Below are 19385 nucleotides of genomic sequence, written 5' to 3'. Positions count from 1 at the left end.
TTTAATTCAACAGTGCAGCTTTCCTGACGAATAGAACAAAATTAGGCTACTTCCAGATCAGCTTTGGTCTAATTCCTTCCGGTTTAATAAAAACGAGTCACATACACGATCCATTTCAGCATACAGTGACATGGTGATTCACTGTAACATTGTGGTGGGGAAGCTGTTGCTAACGAGACAACAAACCGCTACACCTCAACCTGCATCACAGAGTGAATAGCTAGGTGTTCAGAGAGCTAACACGGTTTTCCTAACACAGGGACGTTGCGCATTTATTTGTTGTTTTTCCGATCAATATTGGTCCCAATTCACATCAATCAAATGTTAGTGTTTGGGATAGTCAATAAGCAACCATAATCATAAACCACATTCCTAAAACTTCCATTGTATGGACGCTAACTTCTGGTGGAGGCGGCCACTTCCCCGTGTTCTGTTCGGAACACGGTGAGTTTAGGCAATGCTTACAAATAACTCACAGTACCCCTGCAAATTACACTCCTGTCTCTGTAAGGGAGGCAGGACTTGTAGTAGAGAACGAGATCTGTCACTAGACACTGGCGGACAAAACAATGTTTATAGTGTCATGACCACCCAGCTCAAGTGGACACACATAATGGGGAGACCACACCGTTTGTACCGTTTCAATCAAGATAATTTATTAAAGCACCATTCCATAAACCAAAGCATATCTCGAACAAACAAGTTGATATCAAAAGTCAGTAAATGGGAAGACAAGAAAAAGCCTTGTGAAAAAGTGTGGTGCAGATCAGTGAAATGTATGTGTAGTGCAAAGAGGCCAAAAATGGCAAAAAGGAGCAAGAAGGTGCTGCAGCCAGCCCCCGTGAAGCAATGGTGCCGGAGCAGAGCAGAGCCAAAGAGACCGAACAACTGGCAGGAGATGTTTTTAAGCAGTCCGACCACCTTGCCCAGATACACCACTGTAGGCTGAGCGAACTCACACTTCGCTAAGTTTACAGTGAGGTTTGCAGCTGCCAACCACTCGAATAGTGAACGTATGCGGGCAAGGTGGACTGTCCATGTGTCTGAATAGCAGACCACATCATCAATATACACAGCGAACCCCTCCAGTCCTGCAACGACTCGATTCATGAGCCACTGGAAACTGGAGGGGGCATTGCGCAACTGCCACGCCCGGCTTTGCCGTGCTGGGCGTGCTCACTCCACCTTTGACAGATTAAGTTTGGGCGGTCTCCCTCCCTCCAGTCTCAAGGGGGAGCTGTCTGGTTTTGGGACATTGGCGGGACTGCTGATTGGCGGGACTGCTTAAAAACTCCTGCCAGTTGTTTGGTCTCTTTGACTCTGCTCTGCTCTGCTCCGCTCCGGCACCATTGCTTCACGGGGGCTGGCTGCAGCACCTTCTTGCTCCTTTTTGCCATTTTTGGCCTCTTTGCACTACACGTATATTTCACTGATCTGCACCACACTTTTGATTTGCTTTTCTTGCCTTCCCAGGTACTGACTTTTGATATCAACTTGTTTGTTCGAGATATGCTTTAGCTTAATTGAATTGTGCTTTAATAAAAGCGGTACAAAGGGTGTGGTCTCTCCATTATGTGTGTCCACTTGAGCCGGGTGGTCATGACATATGGGGGCTCGTCTGACCATTTTGATCCCGAATTGAAAAGACGACTATAATTCGCACTTTTGTCTGTCGAGTGTAGTTGCGTGGGTAGTGCCACGTCATTGGTTCAAATTTTGTAAATGAAACGTACCGGTGATCAGCTGAGGGTAGTAGCCTAATCAGCTGACACGTTGTGTGTTTGTTTGTTGGGGAGTTCTGCATCGATTGTTTAGTTAATGTATTGAACATTACTTTAGTTCTTTGTTTGTGGCAAATTTGGGAAGTATTTGCGCAGATTAGAGAAATTTAGCCAACCACGTTTTGTTTGTTTATTTTGAGTGGCGAAGTGTGTTTTTTGCTTACGTTGCGGGATGGCATGTTACGGAGCCTGCTTTATCCCCAATTAGTGCGCTTCGGCGTTTTGGGTTTAGGCTGCTGAAGTCCGAACGAGGGCACTGCCTTGGAGCACCGGCTGGATTGGCTTTTGTTGGGACAGTACGATTCCAACGGTATTGGTGAGTTAATGATCCTTCTTCTTGGGCTTAGTGTGAAAATAGGTCGGAATAGTAGGGGGGTAAATGTTTAGGTGGAAACTCCGTGGTTGTCCTGTTAAGGTGAGCTGCGTTCCGCTTTGCCCGATTTATTTGGTGTGGTTGGAATTGTTTGTTAACCTGAAAGACGTATAGGCTAGGCCTATTTGTTTTCGTTTGTTTGGCCAGTTGTATTGTTAGTGGGTGTCTATTTGTAGACCATAGCCTGTTCGGATTGTTGATTGGTAACTTGTAATTTAAGTTGTAATAATGAGTACACTTGATGCGTTTTTGGTTGCTCCTTCAGAGGTCTTGCCCGTGGCTTTGACTAAGGATCAATTGAATGGTGTGGCCGAGCACTATTCAATTGATGTAACACTGCCGAAGGGAGCTAAGAACGATCAGCTGGTTGACTTTATTCGTGTGTGGTTGATTGACAAGGAAGTGCTACCTGGCGAGAAATTGCCGGAGAGCAGTAATCAGGGAGCGTTGGGTTCAGATAAGCCCACTCCGAGTTCAAATGTACAGCCAAAATCTAGTGAATTAACATTTGAACAGCAAGTTGAATTGTTAAAACTGCAACATGAACTGCAAGTGAAACAAAAGACATTGGAATTGGAGCAAGAAATTGCAAGAAAAAGATTGGATGACGAATTGGCTCAAAAAAGGCTGGATAAAGAACTGTACCGTAAAAAGTTAGAAGCTGAACAGAAAGACAAAGATCGTGAGTTGGAGTTGGAAAGGCTTAAAAATTTAGAGCAGGACTGCAAGGTTGAACGTACTAGGCTACAATTAATAGCTGAAGGCAAACTTGGCAGCTCTACATCGCAGCAGTCTGGCCTGGCCGGCATGATAAAGTTCCTGCCTAAATTTAATGAGCGTGATCTGGATGTGTTTTTTTCATTTGAGAATATTGCTACTGAGCAAAATTGGAGTGATGGAGAGAACTTTATTGTTACAAACTGCGTTAATTGGCCATGCTCAGCAGGCCTTTGTGGCTTTACCCTCCTCTGAAAGGAAGGTCTATCGATGCGTCAAGGCGGCTGTGTTAAAGTGTTATGAATTAATCCCTGAAGCTTATAGACAGCGTTTTCGATCATGGAAAAAATCAGACAAGCAAACTTATGCTGAATGGGCTAGGGACTTAACCAGCTTCTTTCATCATTGGCTTACAGCTGAAGATGTTGATTCTTTTGATGAGTTGCTTGATCTTATAATATTAGAGCAACACACTTTGCCTGATCGCATAGGCACTTACATTAACGAACATTCTCTCACACACAAGATTTCAGCTCGTGATTTCAGTCCGCATTCTGACACTAATCGCAGGGAACGTCGCTCTAGCCGTGTTAATACGGACACATCTGTGAATTCCAATTCAGTTGCGCATGGTAAACCACCGGATTTCGATCCTAAAAAAGACTGTAACTACTGTTTTGGTAAAAACCATTGGAAAATAAATTGGCCTGTATTATTGGAGCGTAATAATGTGAAGGGTGATAGAGGCAAAGTTGGCCTCTGTGCCTCGTCTGTTCCTGCTGTGCGCGCAGGGAGTAAATAAATAAAAAAACTCCAGCAAAGACATTGGATCGTGTGCAATGTACAGTGTCAATTGATAAAGATCTGGGAAATGTACAATGTGATAAGCCTGAATTTTCTGCATCCAGTATAGCGGATTATGCACCGTTTGTCACGGAGGGTTTTGTTTCATTGATTGGAGACGCACATTGCGTTCCAGTTAAAATTTGTGATACTGGTGCATCAGAAAGTTTCATTTGCCAATCTCTCTTGCCTTTCTCCTCTGAATCTGACACAGGAAATTGTGTGTTCATTCGGGGAATTGGTCTCCAGTCATGGCCAGTGCCGCTGCACAGAATTCAGTTGTTCTCTAGTTGTGTGAATGGTGAGGTAACCATTGCGGGGCGTCCTTCTCTACCTATAGAGGGAATTGATCTGATTGTGGGTAATAACTTTGCTCATAATTGTGTTTTTCCTGATCAGGTCTCACCATCGCCCGTGTTTAAGACTGAAGCTTCTTTATTGGATGAGTCAGATAAGTGTCAAAAAGATTTTCCACATGTTTTTAAGGCATGCGCTGACGCACGCTATGGCACATAAGCAGGATGCCAACCCATCTGATGTATCTAAGAACACGTCTGCTCAGGTATTTATTCCGCAGTTACCAGTACCTTTGTCTCGATCTGATATTGCTGAGGCTCAAAAGAGTGACCAGAGCTTACAGAAATATTTTGACTTGACTGCAGATGACAATTTGGATCACTGTTACTTTGTGAAGGATGGCTTGTTGTTAAGAAGGTGGTCACCCACTGCAGAAACTGATGTGAGAGATCAGATTTTGCTGGTGGTGATGTCTGAAAAGTTTCGTGAAGTTGCACTGAAAACAGCTCATGGGGAAACAGCGGGTCATTTTGGGGTAAAGAAAACCTACAATCAATTGTTACAACGTTTCTATTGGCCACGGATAAAGAGGGACGTTGCACGGTTTGTTCAAACTTGTCATATCTGTCAGGTTGCAGGTAAACAAAATGCAGTCATTAAGCCTGCGCCTTTACAGCCCATTCCGTCTGTTGGTAAGCCTTTCGAACATTTGATCATTGACTGTGTGGGCCCCTTACCCCAGTCTCAATCTGGCTGTGTTTATTTGTTTACCATCATGTGCCAGGCAACCTGCCTGCCTATGCTCTGAGGAGTATTACTACAAGGTCTGTTGTGAAATCTTTGTCTCAGTTTATTTCAATATTTGGTCTTCTCAGAGTCATCCAAAGTGACCGTGGTTTGAACTTCACGTCAAAGACGTTTTCAGCAGCCTTGAAACAGCTGTGTATCCAGCACAACTTGAGTAGCGCGTACCATGCACAGAGTCAAGGGGTTTTGGAACGTTTCCACGCCACTCTTAAGTCTCTATTGCGCGCATACTGCATAGAGATGAAACGGGAGTGGGAAGATGGTCTACCATGGCTATTGTTAGCGGCTAGAGCAGTCGTGCAAGAAAGCAGGGGTTTTAGCGCGAATGAATTGGTATTTGGCCACAAGGTGCGTACCCCGTTGTCAGTGTTGTCAACCGATTTTGATTCATCTGAACCACCCCAGAGGTTGTCCAGTTATGTGTATGGTTTCCGACGCAGGCTACTTTTAGCGTGTAAAATGGCAACCAAAAATTTGACTGAGGCTCAAATAAAAATGAAGCGAAATTATGACCTTAAAGCAGAAGCTCGTGTCTTTAGCCCAGGGGATCAGGTGGTGACACTGTTGCCTATACCTGGTTCTCCTTTTGGTGCAAAGTATTCAGGACCTTACAGTGTTGTCCGTCAAGTGTCTGAGACAAATTATTTGGTTGCTACGCCTGACCGTAGGCGGGCAACACAATTATGTCATATCAACCTACTTAAGCCATATTATGCATCGTCACAGTCTCCTAGTGGGAAGGCTGAAACGTCTGTTCTAGTCGTGGCAAGCACGTCTGTAGCCTCTCCAGCATCAGAGAATGATGTGCAGGGGACGTTGGCCAAATTAGAGGGAGTTTACAGTCATTTGGATTTGCAATAACGAGAAGAATTGAAAGCTTTAATTTTAGAATTTCCTTGTCTGTTTTCAGATACTCAACCTGCACAACTTTATTATTATTATTGGGGTATTACAGGAACTTTTACTGTAATTTTTCATCTGTCGTTGCCCCACTAACTAACCTGCTGAAGGGTTCAGTTAAATTCAATTGGACAGCTGATTGTCAACATGCATTTGAAAACGCCAAGTCTCTCCTGAGTTCTGCACCTGTCCTGGCCGGCCCTAAGCTGGAGGAGCCCTTCCAGCTGCAAGTAGATGCCAGCCAGGTAGGGGCAGGTGCAGGGGGGGATTAGGGGGCTAGGGGGTGAGTTTGGTCATTTCTTGTGGTGGCTGGTTGTATTGAGTGTGGGAGTGAAGGGTGGTGTGAGTGTTTAGTCTAACATTAGTCTTTGGGAGTAACTGGTTAAAAAGGGTAATGGGTTTAGTCATTTTGTATTTTGGGTGTAGTTTGTTATTGGGTTTGCTTCTTTTTCTTAGTATTGATTATGGGAAATGGTTTAATGGGTAGAATGTAGTTTTACAGAGTCCCACATGGGTCTCTGTCTAGTGGGGGGAGTGATGTCACGCCCGGCTTTGCCGTGCTGGGCGTGCTCACTCCACCTTTGACAGATTAAGTTTGGGCGGTCTCTCTCCCTCCAGTCTCAAGGGGGAGCTGTCTGGTTTTGGGCCATCTGGGCAAGACGGCAGATGATTGGTGGGACTGCTTAAGAACATCTCCTGCCAGTTGTTCAGTCTCTTTGGCTCTGCTCTGCTCTGCACCATTGCTTCACGGGGGCTGGCTGCAGCACCTTCTTGCTCCTTTTTGCCATTTTTGGCCTCTTTGCACTACACATATATTTCACTGATCTGCACCACACTTTTGATTTGCTTTTCTTGCCTTCCCATTTACTGACTTTTGACATCAACTTGTTTGTTCGAGATATGCTTTAGCTTAATAGAATTGTGCTTTAATAAATTATCTTGATTGCAACGGTACAAACGGTGTGGTCTCCCCATTATGTGTGTCCACTTGAGCCGGGTGGGCGTTGCGCAACTGAATTGGAATTCACAGATGTGTCCGCATTAACACGGCTAGAGCAACGTTCCCTGCGATTAGTGTCAGAACGCGGACTGAAATCACGAGCTGAAATCTTGTGTGTGAGAGAAAAACTATCAGCAAGAATTTCACGTGGTGTTCATTAATGTAAGTGGCTATGCGATCAGGCAAAGTGTTCTTAAGTTGCTCTAATATCATAAGATCACGCAACTCATCAAAAGAATCAACATCTTCAGCTGTAAGCCAATGATGAAAGAAGCTGGTTAAGTCCCTAGCCCATTCAGCATAAGTTTGCTTGTCTGATTTTTTCCATGATTGAAAACACTGTCTATAAACTTCAGGGATTAATTCATAACAGTTCAACACAGCCGCCTTGACGCATCGATAGACCTTCCTTTCAGAGGAGGGTAAAGCCACAAAGGCCTGCTGAGCATGGCCAATTAACGCAGTTTGTAACAATAAAGTTCTCTCCATCACTCCAATTTTGCTCAGTAGCAATATTCTCAAATAATGAAAAAAACACATCCGGATCGCGCTCATTAAATTTAGGCAGGAACTTTATCATGCCGGCCAGGCCAGACGGCTGCCATGTAGAGCTGCCAAGTTTGCCTTCAGCTATTAATTGTAGCCTAGTACGTTCAACCTTGCGGTCCTGCTCTAAATTCAAGCCTTTCAAACTCCAACTCACGATCTTTGTCTTTCTGTTCAGCTTCTTTTACGGTACAGTTCTTTATCCAGCCTTTTTTGAGCCAATTCGTCATCCAATCTTTTTCTTGCAATTTCTTGCTCCAATTCCAATGTCTTTTGTTTCACTTGCAGTTCATGTTGCAGTTTTAACAATTCAACTTGCTGTTCAAACGTTAATTCACTAGATTTTGGCTGTACATTTGAACTCGGAGTGGGCTTATCTGAACCCAACGCTCCCTGATTACTGCGCTCCGGCAGCAATTTCTCGCCAGGTAGCACTTCCTTGTCAATCAACCACGCACGAATAAAGTCAACCAGCTGATCGTTCTTAGCTCCCTTCGGCAGTGTTACATCAATTGAATAGTGCTCGGCCACACCATTCAATTGATCCTTAGTCAAAGCCACGAGCAAGACCTCCGAAGGAGCAACCAAAAACGCATCAAGTGTACTCATTATTACAACTTAAATTACAAGTCACCAATCAACAATCCGAACAGGCTATGGTCGACAAATAGACACCCATTAACAATATAACTGGCCAAACAAACGAAAACAAATAGGCCTAGCCTATACGTCTTTCAGGTTAACAAACAATTCCAACCACACCAAATAAATCGGGCAAAGCAGAATGCAGCTCACCTTAACAGGACAACCACGGAGTTTCCCCCTAAACATTTACCCCCCTTCTATTCTGACCTATTTTCACACTAAGCCCAAGCAGAAGGATCATTAACTCACCAATACCGTTGGAATCGTACTGTCCCGACAAAAGCCAATCCAGCCGGTGCACTAATTGGGGATAAAGCAGGCTCTGTAATATGCCATCCCGCAACGTAAGCACAAACACACTTCGCCACTCAAAATAAACAAACAAAAAGAGGTTGGCTAAATTTTTCTAATCTGCGCAAATACTTAAATTATAGTCGTCTGCTTACAATTCGGGATCAAAATGGTCGGACAAGCCCCCATATGTCATGACCACCCGGCTCAAGTGGACACACATAATGGGGAGACCACACCGTTTGTACCCTTGCAATCAAGATAATTTATTAAAGCACAATTCTATTAAGCTAAAGCATATCTCGAACAAACAAGTTGATATCAAAAGTCAGTAAATGGGAAGGCAAGAAAAGCAAATCAAAAGTGTGGTGCAGATCAGTGAAAAGTATGTGTAGTGCAAAGAGGCCAAAAATGGCAAAAAGGAGCAAGAAGGTGCTGCAGCCAACCCCCGTGAAGCAATGGTGCCGGAGCGGAGCAGAGCAGAGTCAAAGAGACCGAACAACTGGCAGGAGATGTTTTTAAGCAGTCCCGTCAATCAGCTGCTGTCAGAACCAGTTCGATTCCACTCTGGGTGTGTCAGAGTGTCCCTGAGCAAGACAACTAACCCCCAAATATTCCTGACAAGTTGGTTGGTGCCTTGCATGGCAGCCAATCACCACTGGTGTGTGAGTGTGTGCATGAATAGGTGAATGAGAAGCATGAATTGTACAGCACTTTGGATAAAGGTGCTATATTAATGCCAACCATTTACCATTTACCATTTACTCCACTGCTGTGAACTTATCATGCATAACTTTACCCCACTGCTGTGAATACATCACTCCATAACCTTGCATTGTTGCATGTTGGTATTTGAAGAGGTTATCAATAGAGGGCTGTTTATTCGGCTTGTTAATTCAGCAGTAAATCCTTCAGATCCTGGTGCCAGTTGCTGTAGCTATTTAGGAAGTGGGGCTGTGACTACTGTAGCTACTGTAGCAATATTCTCATACCAACAGCTTTATTCAGCAACAGAAAAGTCCCGGATTGTCAGGCCTTCAGATATATGACCCAGACAATTTTGTTGAGGTAGCTGAACCTTCAAACAGGGGAGAATTAACTAGGTACCTCAATAAGCTCACAAATACAACCTAACTTTTACCACTGGAATTCTCAAAAATAAAAAGACAAGAAGGAGGCTAGTGAAGGCTAGTGAAGATCCATGACATAAGGAACAACTGTGCAGCACAAAGCAGTGTTTTACAATGAGCTGCTCATGTGAGAATTAAGCTTCCATATGTTGTGAGACCTGTTGACAGGAGGAGGACCTGCACTAAAACCAGCTAGCAGACAGTTTCATCACTTCTCAGGTGACCTCTAGTGGTCATTTAGTAGATTGCAACCTTTAGCTGCAAATATATTTAGTGAAATCATGCAGTCCATGACCAATGACTTCTAATGCTTTACAAATCTAGAACAGGCATCTATTTCTCTCTAACAGTCATGTGATGTGTGTGCGTATCTAAGTAAAGGTGTTCTTTGTTCCCAAAGAATTATACCCTGAGGCTTTGCACCTCCACGGTTCCATTTCCCTTTTAATATAATTTTTGTGTATTCACTGGCTTGGTGTCCATGTTAGCATAACGTGTTAGCTTAGCATGACGACTTGAAGCCTATAGGAGTCAGCAGTCTACCGCTTTCAAAGTGAAGAAATGCACCCTACAGCAACTCCAATTATTTATACGAAGTATCGTGTATTTGAAATACACGTGCGGGAAAAAAAGTTAAAAATGAGTTAGATGGTTGGAACTATAATACATGTATCCTTTAGTCTTTATTTCTGACTTTATTTTATTCTGTGGAAGATGCCCAAAATCAGATGTAAACAGAGGTAAACAGGGTTTGCCGAAAGCCTAGTGGTTAGTGGACTTGGACCCGGAAGGTTCGTGGTTCAAACCCTGGTGTAGCCAGAATATGAACCACACAGCAGTTGGGCTCTAACCCTGCATTACTCTAGGGGGGATTGTACCCTGCTTAGTCTAATCACTGTTAGTTGCTTTATATAAAAGCGTCAGCTAAATCACAAATTATTGCTTTTATGTGTTGATTAAGAATCTGAATGTCGCACACAGTCATTTCCAGCTATTGCTGATAGAGACAAAAGCTGCTCCAGTCAGGGTGGGGTGTATTTTGCCCTGACCCCCCCAGGGACATTCATGTAAAGTGACCTCGGCCTCACACCCGCCCGGGCCGCCCGTAACACAGGGTGAGGCTAACATTACACACATAAGCATAGTGGGGGAAAATAGCATCACAGACATCACATCAAGTGACAAGTGTGACTGTATATTTATAAGTGCACCCTTTCCAGTGGCGAATGGTGTTTGATTATGTCACTCAAGATTGGTGTGATAAAACTAATCCCTGGTCCGCAACCGCTATCCCCCCCACCAGTCCATAATCGTCCCTTACCATCATCGTCACCACCAATCTCTGCAATCCCTCTCCACCCCAGTTTCACAATCCTTTTGTGAAATAAAGGCGAAAGGCTGAAGCTGTACTCCTCTACATGATTAAGCATCTCCATGCAAGCACGAAGCTGCCATGGCGATCTTAAGATGCTGCAGACTCACAGATAATTATCATTGTAAGCCAAATTTATGAAAATATAAGGTATGTAATAACTCTGTGATAACCCTAGATATGGGTTCCACTTTACCATACTACAGTCATCTGTGACTATTCTTGTTCAGTTGGGTATGACCTTGATTAATGACATTTCCGGATTTGTCACAGTAAGCTACCTCACATGAGGATCCTAAGGCCAGGATGCACCTCTCACAAACCTGCTCCATTGAACTCTGACTTACACGCAACACCTTGGCCGTAGGTATATAGCCACTCAGAGTATAACTTTGGTTTCAAGTGCATCATAATTCTGAGAATGATGCGATTTTTGAGACACAAAATCGATTTTGACCCAGTTCAAATTCATGTTTTTGAATTAATGTTGTAAATGAACTAATTGTTAAGAGCTGTAACATAGACTATAATACGGTGTGGTACGCTGAGATAATAATGGATTCAACAAGGCGAAAATCTAACTGGACGCAGCAATACATTTTGAATTACTTCAAGCGGAGTATTAAAATGCAATAAGACAAAAAAGTATGGCAAGAAATCTAATCTAAAGGAACTCCAGGCAAATGTGACGAGAGATGACACAGCGTAGCATTCTTTCCACATCACGAAAAGGGGAGATTTTCATTTATAATGAGAGTCTCAGACTCACTGGTGGTCTAACTCAGTGTTTCTCAAACTGCGTCGTGAGGACCCCCTGTGTATGCTGGTTTTCATTCCAAGTGGTTATTCCTAGTGGCAATCTCAGATTGTGTGTTATTACATTTTCTAAATTAGGTACTTTTGTTTTATTTACCCTCTTAAGCCACATTATGTTTGAAATTGAAAATTGAAATTGAATTGAAAATAAAATGAGGTAAAACATATTTTTTTACTGATAAAATTAAAGCCTGGGGTTAATTATAGGTTATTAGGCTCCTGATTAGGTTGCTGAACACAGGTCTTTAGGTTCTGAAATTTTTCCTGTCAACCTATTGACACAATGCAGGTTTGACTAATTATCAGTACTTGAATATACTATAGTACTATATTATCTACCAAACGGACAGTTTTCATGGCTAGGTGTCCGTACTTTCACCAATTTTGGGGAATTGACCCCTGATTCACCTCAGTCTTAAATTTGTTCAGATCAATTACTCTCGTTCCCGCCGTCTGATACGCAGGTTTCAGCCGGTATCTCTGCTTGCCTGAGGGACATCCAGAGCTGGATGGACAACCACCATCTAAAGCTCAACCCAGGCAAGACTAAAATGATATTCATCCCTGCTAAAACCTCTCCCCATCTGGATCTCTCCTTTTCCCTCGGGGATACCACACTCACGCCGTCACCCAGTGCAAGCAACCTCGGCGTGGTGATGGACAGCAGACTGTCCCTTTCCGAGAACATTGCGGCGGTGACCCGGTCTTGCAGGTTCTTCCTATACAACATACGGAGAATCCGCCCCTTTCTCACCCCCTACTCGACCCAGCTCCTGGTCCAAGCGATGGTTCTGTCCCGCCTGGACTACTGCAATTTCCTCTCGGCTGGCCTCCCAGCGTCCGCCATCAGACCCCTCCAACTCATCCAGAATGCAGCAGCTCGTCTGGTCTTCAACCTTCCCAAATACTCACACGTCACCCCCCTGCTTACTTCCCTCCACGGGCTGCCTGTCATGGCTCGCATCAAATTCAAAACATTGGTGCTAGCCTTCCAAGCAGTTAAAGGGTCTTCCCCAGCTTATCTACAAAAAATCATCAGACCCTACACCCCTGCCAGACCTCTTCGTTCAGCCTCCACAGGCCGCTTGGCACCTCCCCCTCTCCGAACCTCCACCTCACGCTCACGACTACTGTCTGTTCTGGCTCCACGGTGGTGGAACAAACTCCCCGTTGAGGTCAGAACTGTAGAATCTCTCCCCACCTTCAAGCGCAAGCTGAAGACACACCTCTTCAAGCAGCACCTCTCCCCATCCCTCCCTACCTCCCTGTGAACCTTAATTGTTGTCTCTGTGACTTGCTTTGTGTATCGGTATTTTTAGTTGGCTAGGTAAGCAGTGTTTGGATAGTTAACTTTGGTCACTTTTGCTCTGTTTGTTTGTTTCTTTGTTCTCAAAAAAAATAAAAAATAAAAAAGGCCCTCGTCCTTATCTCTGTTGTACAGGTAGCAGTTGAAATTGTACTTCCCTCTAGGGTCTTTCAGCGAACTTATCCCTGGTTATGGGTATGCACTTTGTTGTACGTCGCTCTGGATAAGAGCGTCTGCCAAATGCCAATAATGTAATGTATGTAATACTCGCTTTATGTATTGTTTGCAATATAGCACAAATAAGCACAATGTGAACATGGGACTTTTATTCTTCGTGGCATGCATAGCAATTTTAGACATAATGTGGCTTCAGAGGGTAAATAATCCCTCAAAACATGACAACTACCTAATTTACAAAAATGAATGGGCTGTTAAAAATGTGGAATTGCTCTTGTGTTTGGGATGAAACCAGCATACACAGGGTGTCCCCAGGGCCGAGTTTGAGAAACACTGGTCTAATCACAGGACTTGTCCGATACTCTTCTCATGATTGAAATGTATAGAGACCTGTGTGCCATCAATAGGCCAAATTCCAACAACCCAGGGAAATCCTGCATTGAAAACAACCACTACGTTCTGATGGACGGTTCCGAGATGCATAGGGAAGTCAGTGAACTGCCTGACATTGTTTGGAGCTTTCAAAGCCTTGATAGTGTCATGAATGGCTCTACCGACCAATTGCTGACTGTAACTGGCCATCTAAGTCATCACTTGTGCATTGTAGTATTTTTCCAGTCGCCAGGAACCATAGTGTCATAACAACAACTAATTTATGCTGTGGGAACATTATTGCGTGCAATAGGAGAACAAAATCTTACAAGCTCTGTGACAAACAGAATACCGACAACCAAGACGCTACTTTTTCAACAATTCCTTCATAGAAAGGTGCGTGGTCTCTGCCTCTACGCACGCACCCCAGCGATCTGCTGGCAACTCCTAACCGAGTACCCACCGATTATGTACTAGTCCTATAATATCTCAAAAACTATTTACTGCACACACGGCTGAAGACTTAAATTAAAGGAAAGGCTTGTACCATTCAGGAATTTGAGACAGAACAAATGTATGTCAGAGCAAGTACATACAGTGTACACAAAAGTTACACTAAAATACAAAGATTGATGATGTTTTTATAATTTAGCACTGAATATCTAAATTTCTCAGTCAAAGACCAACCCAGAACTACTTTATATTTGTGCACAAACTTGATGGCAACTTGCATACAAAATATGGTAAAGATATTGACAGGCTTTCAAATTCCACATGAGTTTTCCCAAAACTGCACCCAGATGTCCTCAAGTGTCCCAAATCTCTCCAAATACAAAACATCTGCATATCCTTTCGACCAGGCACATGAATGATCAGAAAAGCTATTTTATGTATTAAAACAGATTTATTTTTGAATGTAACGAAAATTGACCTTCCCATGTGTTTTATTCAGATAAATGAGAGTATGTTTTTATAAAGCATGCCCTAAGCTCTCGAAAAAGGATAACTCAACCTAACACTTTGTAATAAATCAGCATTACATTTAAAATGGAACTTTATTTTTAAATTTGGTTAACCAGAGCCCCATCAGCCCTGTTAGTCAGTACAGTTACAGGTTTACATCTATAGCAAGTCCAAATCCTGGAATTACGTGTGTCTGTATATTCATTCTGATATGTGAACACAGTGATATTCCTAAACTCTCCTTCGCCTGAATACATTACATTACGTTATTGGCATTTGGCAGATGCTCTTATCCAGAGTGAAATACAGTTGATTAGACTAAGCAGGAGACAATCCTCCCCTTAAGCAGGATCTTATTGTGGCTACACCGGGATTAGAACCACCGACCTTGGTGTCCCAGTCATTTACCTTAACCACTATGCTACAGGCCGCCCGACACATTATACCTTGTTGGAAAGGGTAGGAATAGAAGCATGCCATGTTTTAGTTTGGTACTGAAATGACCTAGCAATGCATTTACATAACACTAACAAGTAGTTCAAGATGACATTTGCTTAGGTATAATCCAGGCAAAAACATAGTTTTCTTGAAAATGGCTGAACGGAAGACAAATTAAACTTCAATGTTATTCAGAAAACAGTCGTAGCTTCATAACCAGGTGGGATATTTAGTTCCATAAATGTCTGTATCAAATCATTTGAAAACAAAATTTCAACCTAACTGGAAATATGTTGACCGGACGTGGAATAAAAGTGAGCTAAGAAGGGGTTAGGACACCTCCCAAGCTCTCTTAAATAAGGAGCTAAGACCATTCTAGACACATATGTAGAATATTTATGCAATACACTCTTTCCTACTTAATTAAAAGAATTAAGATCAAAATGGTGCCATTCTCAGAATTCTGATGCACTTAAGTTTTATTCTGACCGGCTTTCTTCTGAGATCAACTTCCTCCTAAATCTGGAAGAGGATATTTAATTCCACCCCACCCTCACACTTTGTGATGGCGCTGATTTAAAACCTTCTGATGACACCTGTCCATGCTTTCATTGCCTAATCTCAAACTATATGCCTAATCTCAAACCATATGCCTCTACATAAAACTCATAGGCATCACCATTGTTCATTTAATCTGTGGGCTGAAGACAATTATCACCCAAATCCCAGAGCCATTGCTGCCTGTTTTCCTCGCCACCTCTTTTGTGGACTGTAGTTCCAAAGACTCTTTCTGTGAAGTCACTAACACCCAATTTGCTCCTGTTTTTTATGCAGCGTACATAGTAAAAGACGTCTTGAAAATCTGATGCAAGTTGCAATTGATGACTGCACAGCCTAAACACATCAAATGTGGATTAATGTGCAAAGTCATGAGAGGCTCTTGCAGAGCCTAGAAGACGTGATGCCGGGGTATCCTATTCCACAAGTTGCGTCTAAACTCCTGGAATACGATAAGCAGCATTAAAAAACAAGTGTAAACAAATGACAGCATCAGCTGTGCAGATAACCAGTTTGTCAGGTCTATCATATCCATATGAATGGAAACAGACTTCAGTTTTTCTGATTCAATATTTTTTTATCATATTCATACAATACCTATGGATTCTAATACCACTAATGTAGTGGTTGTGTTTCACATTTGTGGATTGATGATTTAAGAGGTAACCTTGAAACATAGTGCATTCCACAAGTAATTTATGTGGCTTGGTGTATTTAACACCATTCTCAGAATTCAGATTGTCTACTACTTTGGTTAAATTAAAGAGTAGCCTTTCTTAATGTGAGATTTACTGACATTTTCTTGAGTGACGTATGATTTTGGATTTTACAATATCCATAAGCTGCATTCCCTTATTATATCCATATGTACGTACGTATATATACTACAGAAGCTGGAATAACATTCTCCGTGCCACTGTGAAGACTCTCAGTGCCATTTTGGTCTCAGCTGCAAAGTCCCAATACATCCTTCATCAATTCAAGAATTTTACTTCTATCATTCTAAAGCTTGCAGTGCTATGTTTAGTCCAGAGTACAGCTTAAACCTGACCTAAAATTGATTCAACCCAGCTCACCTCAAATGTAATTAAGGTTTTAAGCAACCTCTTTACTGAGTGTTGTTTCTGAGTAGAACGTTATAATCAGGCTACATTGCCTTGGTTATCTTTGGAATAAACATTGATCTCTTCTCTTGAGTGTATTTGTCTAGAGGCACTGGTGAAAAAGCTGTGTTCAGTAACTTACCCAGCCTATGTCACTGCACATCCTAATTGGTCCAAATACACAACTGCTAAAACTGTCTATTCCAGATGGCCCCATCGTGCTGAAACATTAACACTATTGACATCATATCCCGTGTGATGGAAAATGGCCACCTCAAAAGCACACTCCTCTAATGCTCCTCTATGAGCTGCCCCCCCTCCCTCCCCCAAAAGGCTTCCGTTATGGAGCAGGCCGATTTCATTCCCTGGACAGTGTATTTTCAGTTGTGAAAGAAGGCTTCCTGTGGCCTGCAACACAACCTTTATGGCACCGCCGAGCAGAGACATTCAGCGGAAATGTCTTCTGTGCCTCTCATAGCTGCTGCATTCTGGAAGAGCACAGCACGAGCATTTTTATACCGTCTCCCAGCAGGCACCAGGAGCCTGGAACTAGGCCCTGCTGTGTGCTGAAGGAGTTCATCATTACTTTATTTGGTTCCGTTTATTTAATTTGAAAATAGTACCTTTCTACTGATAAACACGTATAAAAATATGTATATCATTCCTTACGTATCATCATTTTGAGTAAATAAATGGCTGGATAGACTTACATTTTATATAGCACACGGCATTTAAACATTTACACAAATCAAATAATTATATCAGAAAGTAAATCTGACAAGCATTTAGATTTCAGAAGGCAGTTTGGCCAATAGTCTTTCTATTGAATGTTGATAGATACACTTGGCCTGCAGATTAGAAAAGATAATATGTATTTTTTACCTTCCCATGATGCCTTTTTGCGTAAACTATTCATCTCCATATACTCAGAACTCCAGCTACATTGCAGTTTTATATTAGACATTAGTGTGGCATGTTTAGCTTAAAGCTGGGGCTTAAAAATGTACGAGACATTCACATTTTTCTGGATTAATCCTTTCCTCAAATGGCTGAGCCAATGTGCTTAATGGATTATTCACACATCGGTTTTGTATGAATTACATTCTTCTTCAAGTAGTAATCCAACAGTGGAGCCAATGTATATAATGGATTGTTCATACAGTTGTGATTTTTTAAAAATGAATCATTGTACTGCACAAGAGTATCTCATTTCCCAGATATTGCTTGCCATTTGTGTTAGCCCATGACTGTGCCAACTCGCAGCATAGGACATCAGACGCATTCCTGAATGGGAGGCCTAACGTTTATGGCAGGGAGTAGAGGTGGCAAAGCCTGAGTTTTCAGGACGTGTGAAGCATATGAAATGAGTAGATACCCTTCAACCAACATGCATGAAGAGATGGATATCATGGGCAGATGGGACAGTTGTATCTTCAAAGCCTGGGCCATGTGTTTACTGCCATTTTTCTAAAAATAAACAGCTTGAGTGGTTTGCAGAATATTTGAAAAGTAAATTTCATCCTTTCACCACAAAGACAGTTAACATCAAACGTTAATCTTCTATTTGGAGCACAAAATTATGTTATTAGTGTAAGTAAACTATTTAATAAATGTATGGTTTTAATTTAACAAAAGAGCATTTTCAGAAGACCTTTCATTGTTATGGAACAAGAACCCGTGGTATATTGTGGATATTGGCACAGCTAGGGGGTATAATCGTGCCCAACCACCCCTCTAGCTGTGCCAATATCCATGATATACCACGGGTTCTCATTCCATAACACTTAAACATGGGAAACTAAAAGTGCATGACAGTTATATTAGAAGTATACATTCTGTATGTAAATATATGTGGTCATGTGTTGGTGGTTTATGTTGTAATTCTTTTGAATTGACTTCCCCACCAGTTCTGATGTCATGATGGCTGTTCTGAGACAGTGAAAATAATCTAAATACTTCAGCAGTCACTGTCACCTGTCTTTAGGTACAGAAATGTGTGGAAATATCAGACAATTTCTTGTAATGGAAACTATAATAAATAAAGGTTACTAAATGTTTGTTATTGTATGGACAGCACCAGCATTTGAAAATAATTGCAAGCAGAAAACAAACATTCATGTCCATAGCATGTTCAGAGGTGGTTTAGAATGTACAAAAATATACAAAAAAGTTTACACTGCTACCCTAAATATGAGGATTCAAAAATTAACTCAATTGTATGCGTTGTACCAGATGAATTGCAAAACTTTGATCGCTACGCTGTCGCTTTATGAATGTGCACATATTTTGAGGGCTTCACAGTCTGTTAAAGAACAGCTAAATGTTTGGTTCTGCAGCACTCAAGCAGTTAATATGAAGAAAAGTTAAAAGAACCAGAGAAAATGAGCTCAAGTTACTCAAGCAGGACACCATAACAAAGTATTAGAACCAACCTTTTTGTAGTCCTACAGTGAAGCTGAAATGTGCCAGGAAAAGGACCTTCAGAAGCGGAATGTGTTCTGGAAGCTTCATGCTTATTCCAAGAAAGGCATACGTTAAGCGCGTCTCAAAATTCCATCTGACTGATGCATTTCAAAATCCCCTTTTGTTACGTTTCCTCCAATTCCACTATCTTTGAAACAGGCCCGTCCATGCAATCTGGCAGCGAGATATTTTTTTCCCCCAGTGCTGGCTCATGAGATGGACAGGAACAGCTGGCGGGCTTCAGTCTGAGACAGGGTCCCTCAGAGCTATGGCCTCGTCACACTGAGACGGACCAACAGGGACTCCACACGGAATAAAACAGACATTTTGTCTAAACATTTCATAAGTATTTGATTCATAAGTCTCATAAAAAGCTTCCCCAGCAATATGTGATGGACAAAAGTTTGTAGTCTATAATTGAAATTGACTACAACCACAAATCAAACAAATGCACAGACACATTCTGTGAGCATCTGCCTGTAATGCT

At 42.2% G+C, this 19385-nt stretch overlaps 1 protein-coding gene across 1 annotated transcript in view; it reads right to left on the bottom strand.

The window, feature by feature from the left end:
- musk (muscle, skeletal, receptor tyrosine kinase) overlaps nt 1–19077 on the bottom strand; it is a 49778-nt gene extending 30701 nt beyond the window's left edge. The window contains exon 1 of the mRNA XM_061263279.1: nt 18868–19077. Within this exon, the coding sequence (XP_061119263.1) occupies nt 18868–18946 (79 nt within the window). The 5' untranslated portion in view covers nt 18947–19077. The remainder of the gene's footprint in view (nt 1–18867) is intronic.
- Between the last annotated feature and the right edge of the window lie 308 nt (nt 19078–19385).

Source organism: Conger conger, chromosome 12 (assembly GCF_963514075.1).
Source record: "Conger conger chromosome 12, fConCon1.1, whole genome shotgun sequence".
Lineage (NCBI taxonomy): Eukaryota > Metazoa > Chordata > Actinopteri > Anguilliformes > Congridae > Conger > Conger conger.
This window is presented reverse-complemented; position numbering and strand designations above follow the sequence as displayed.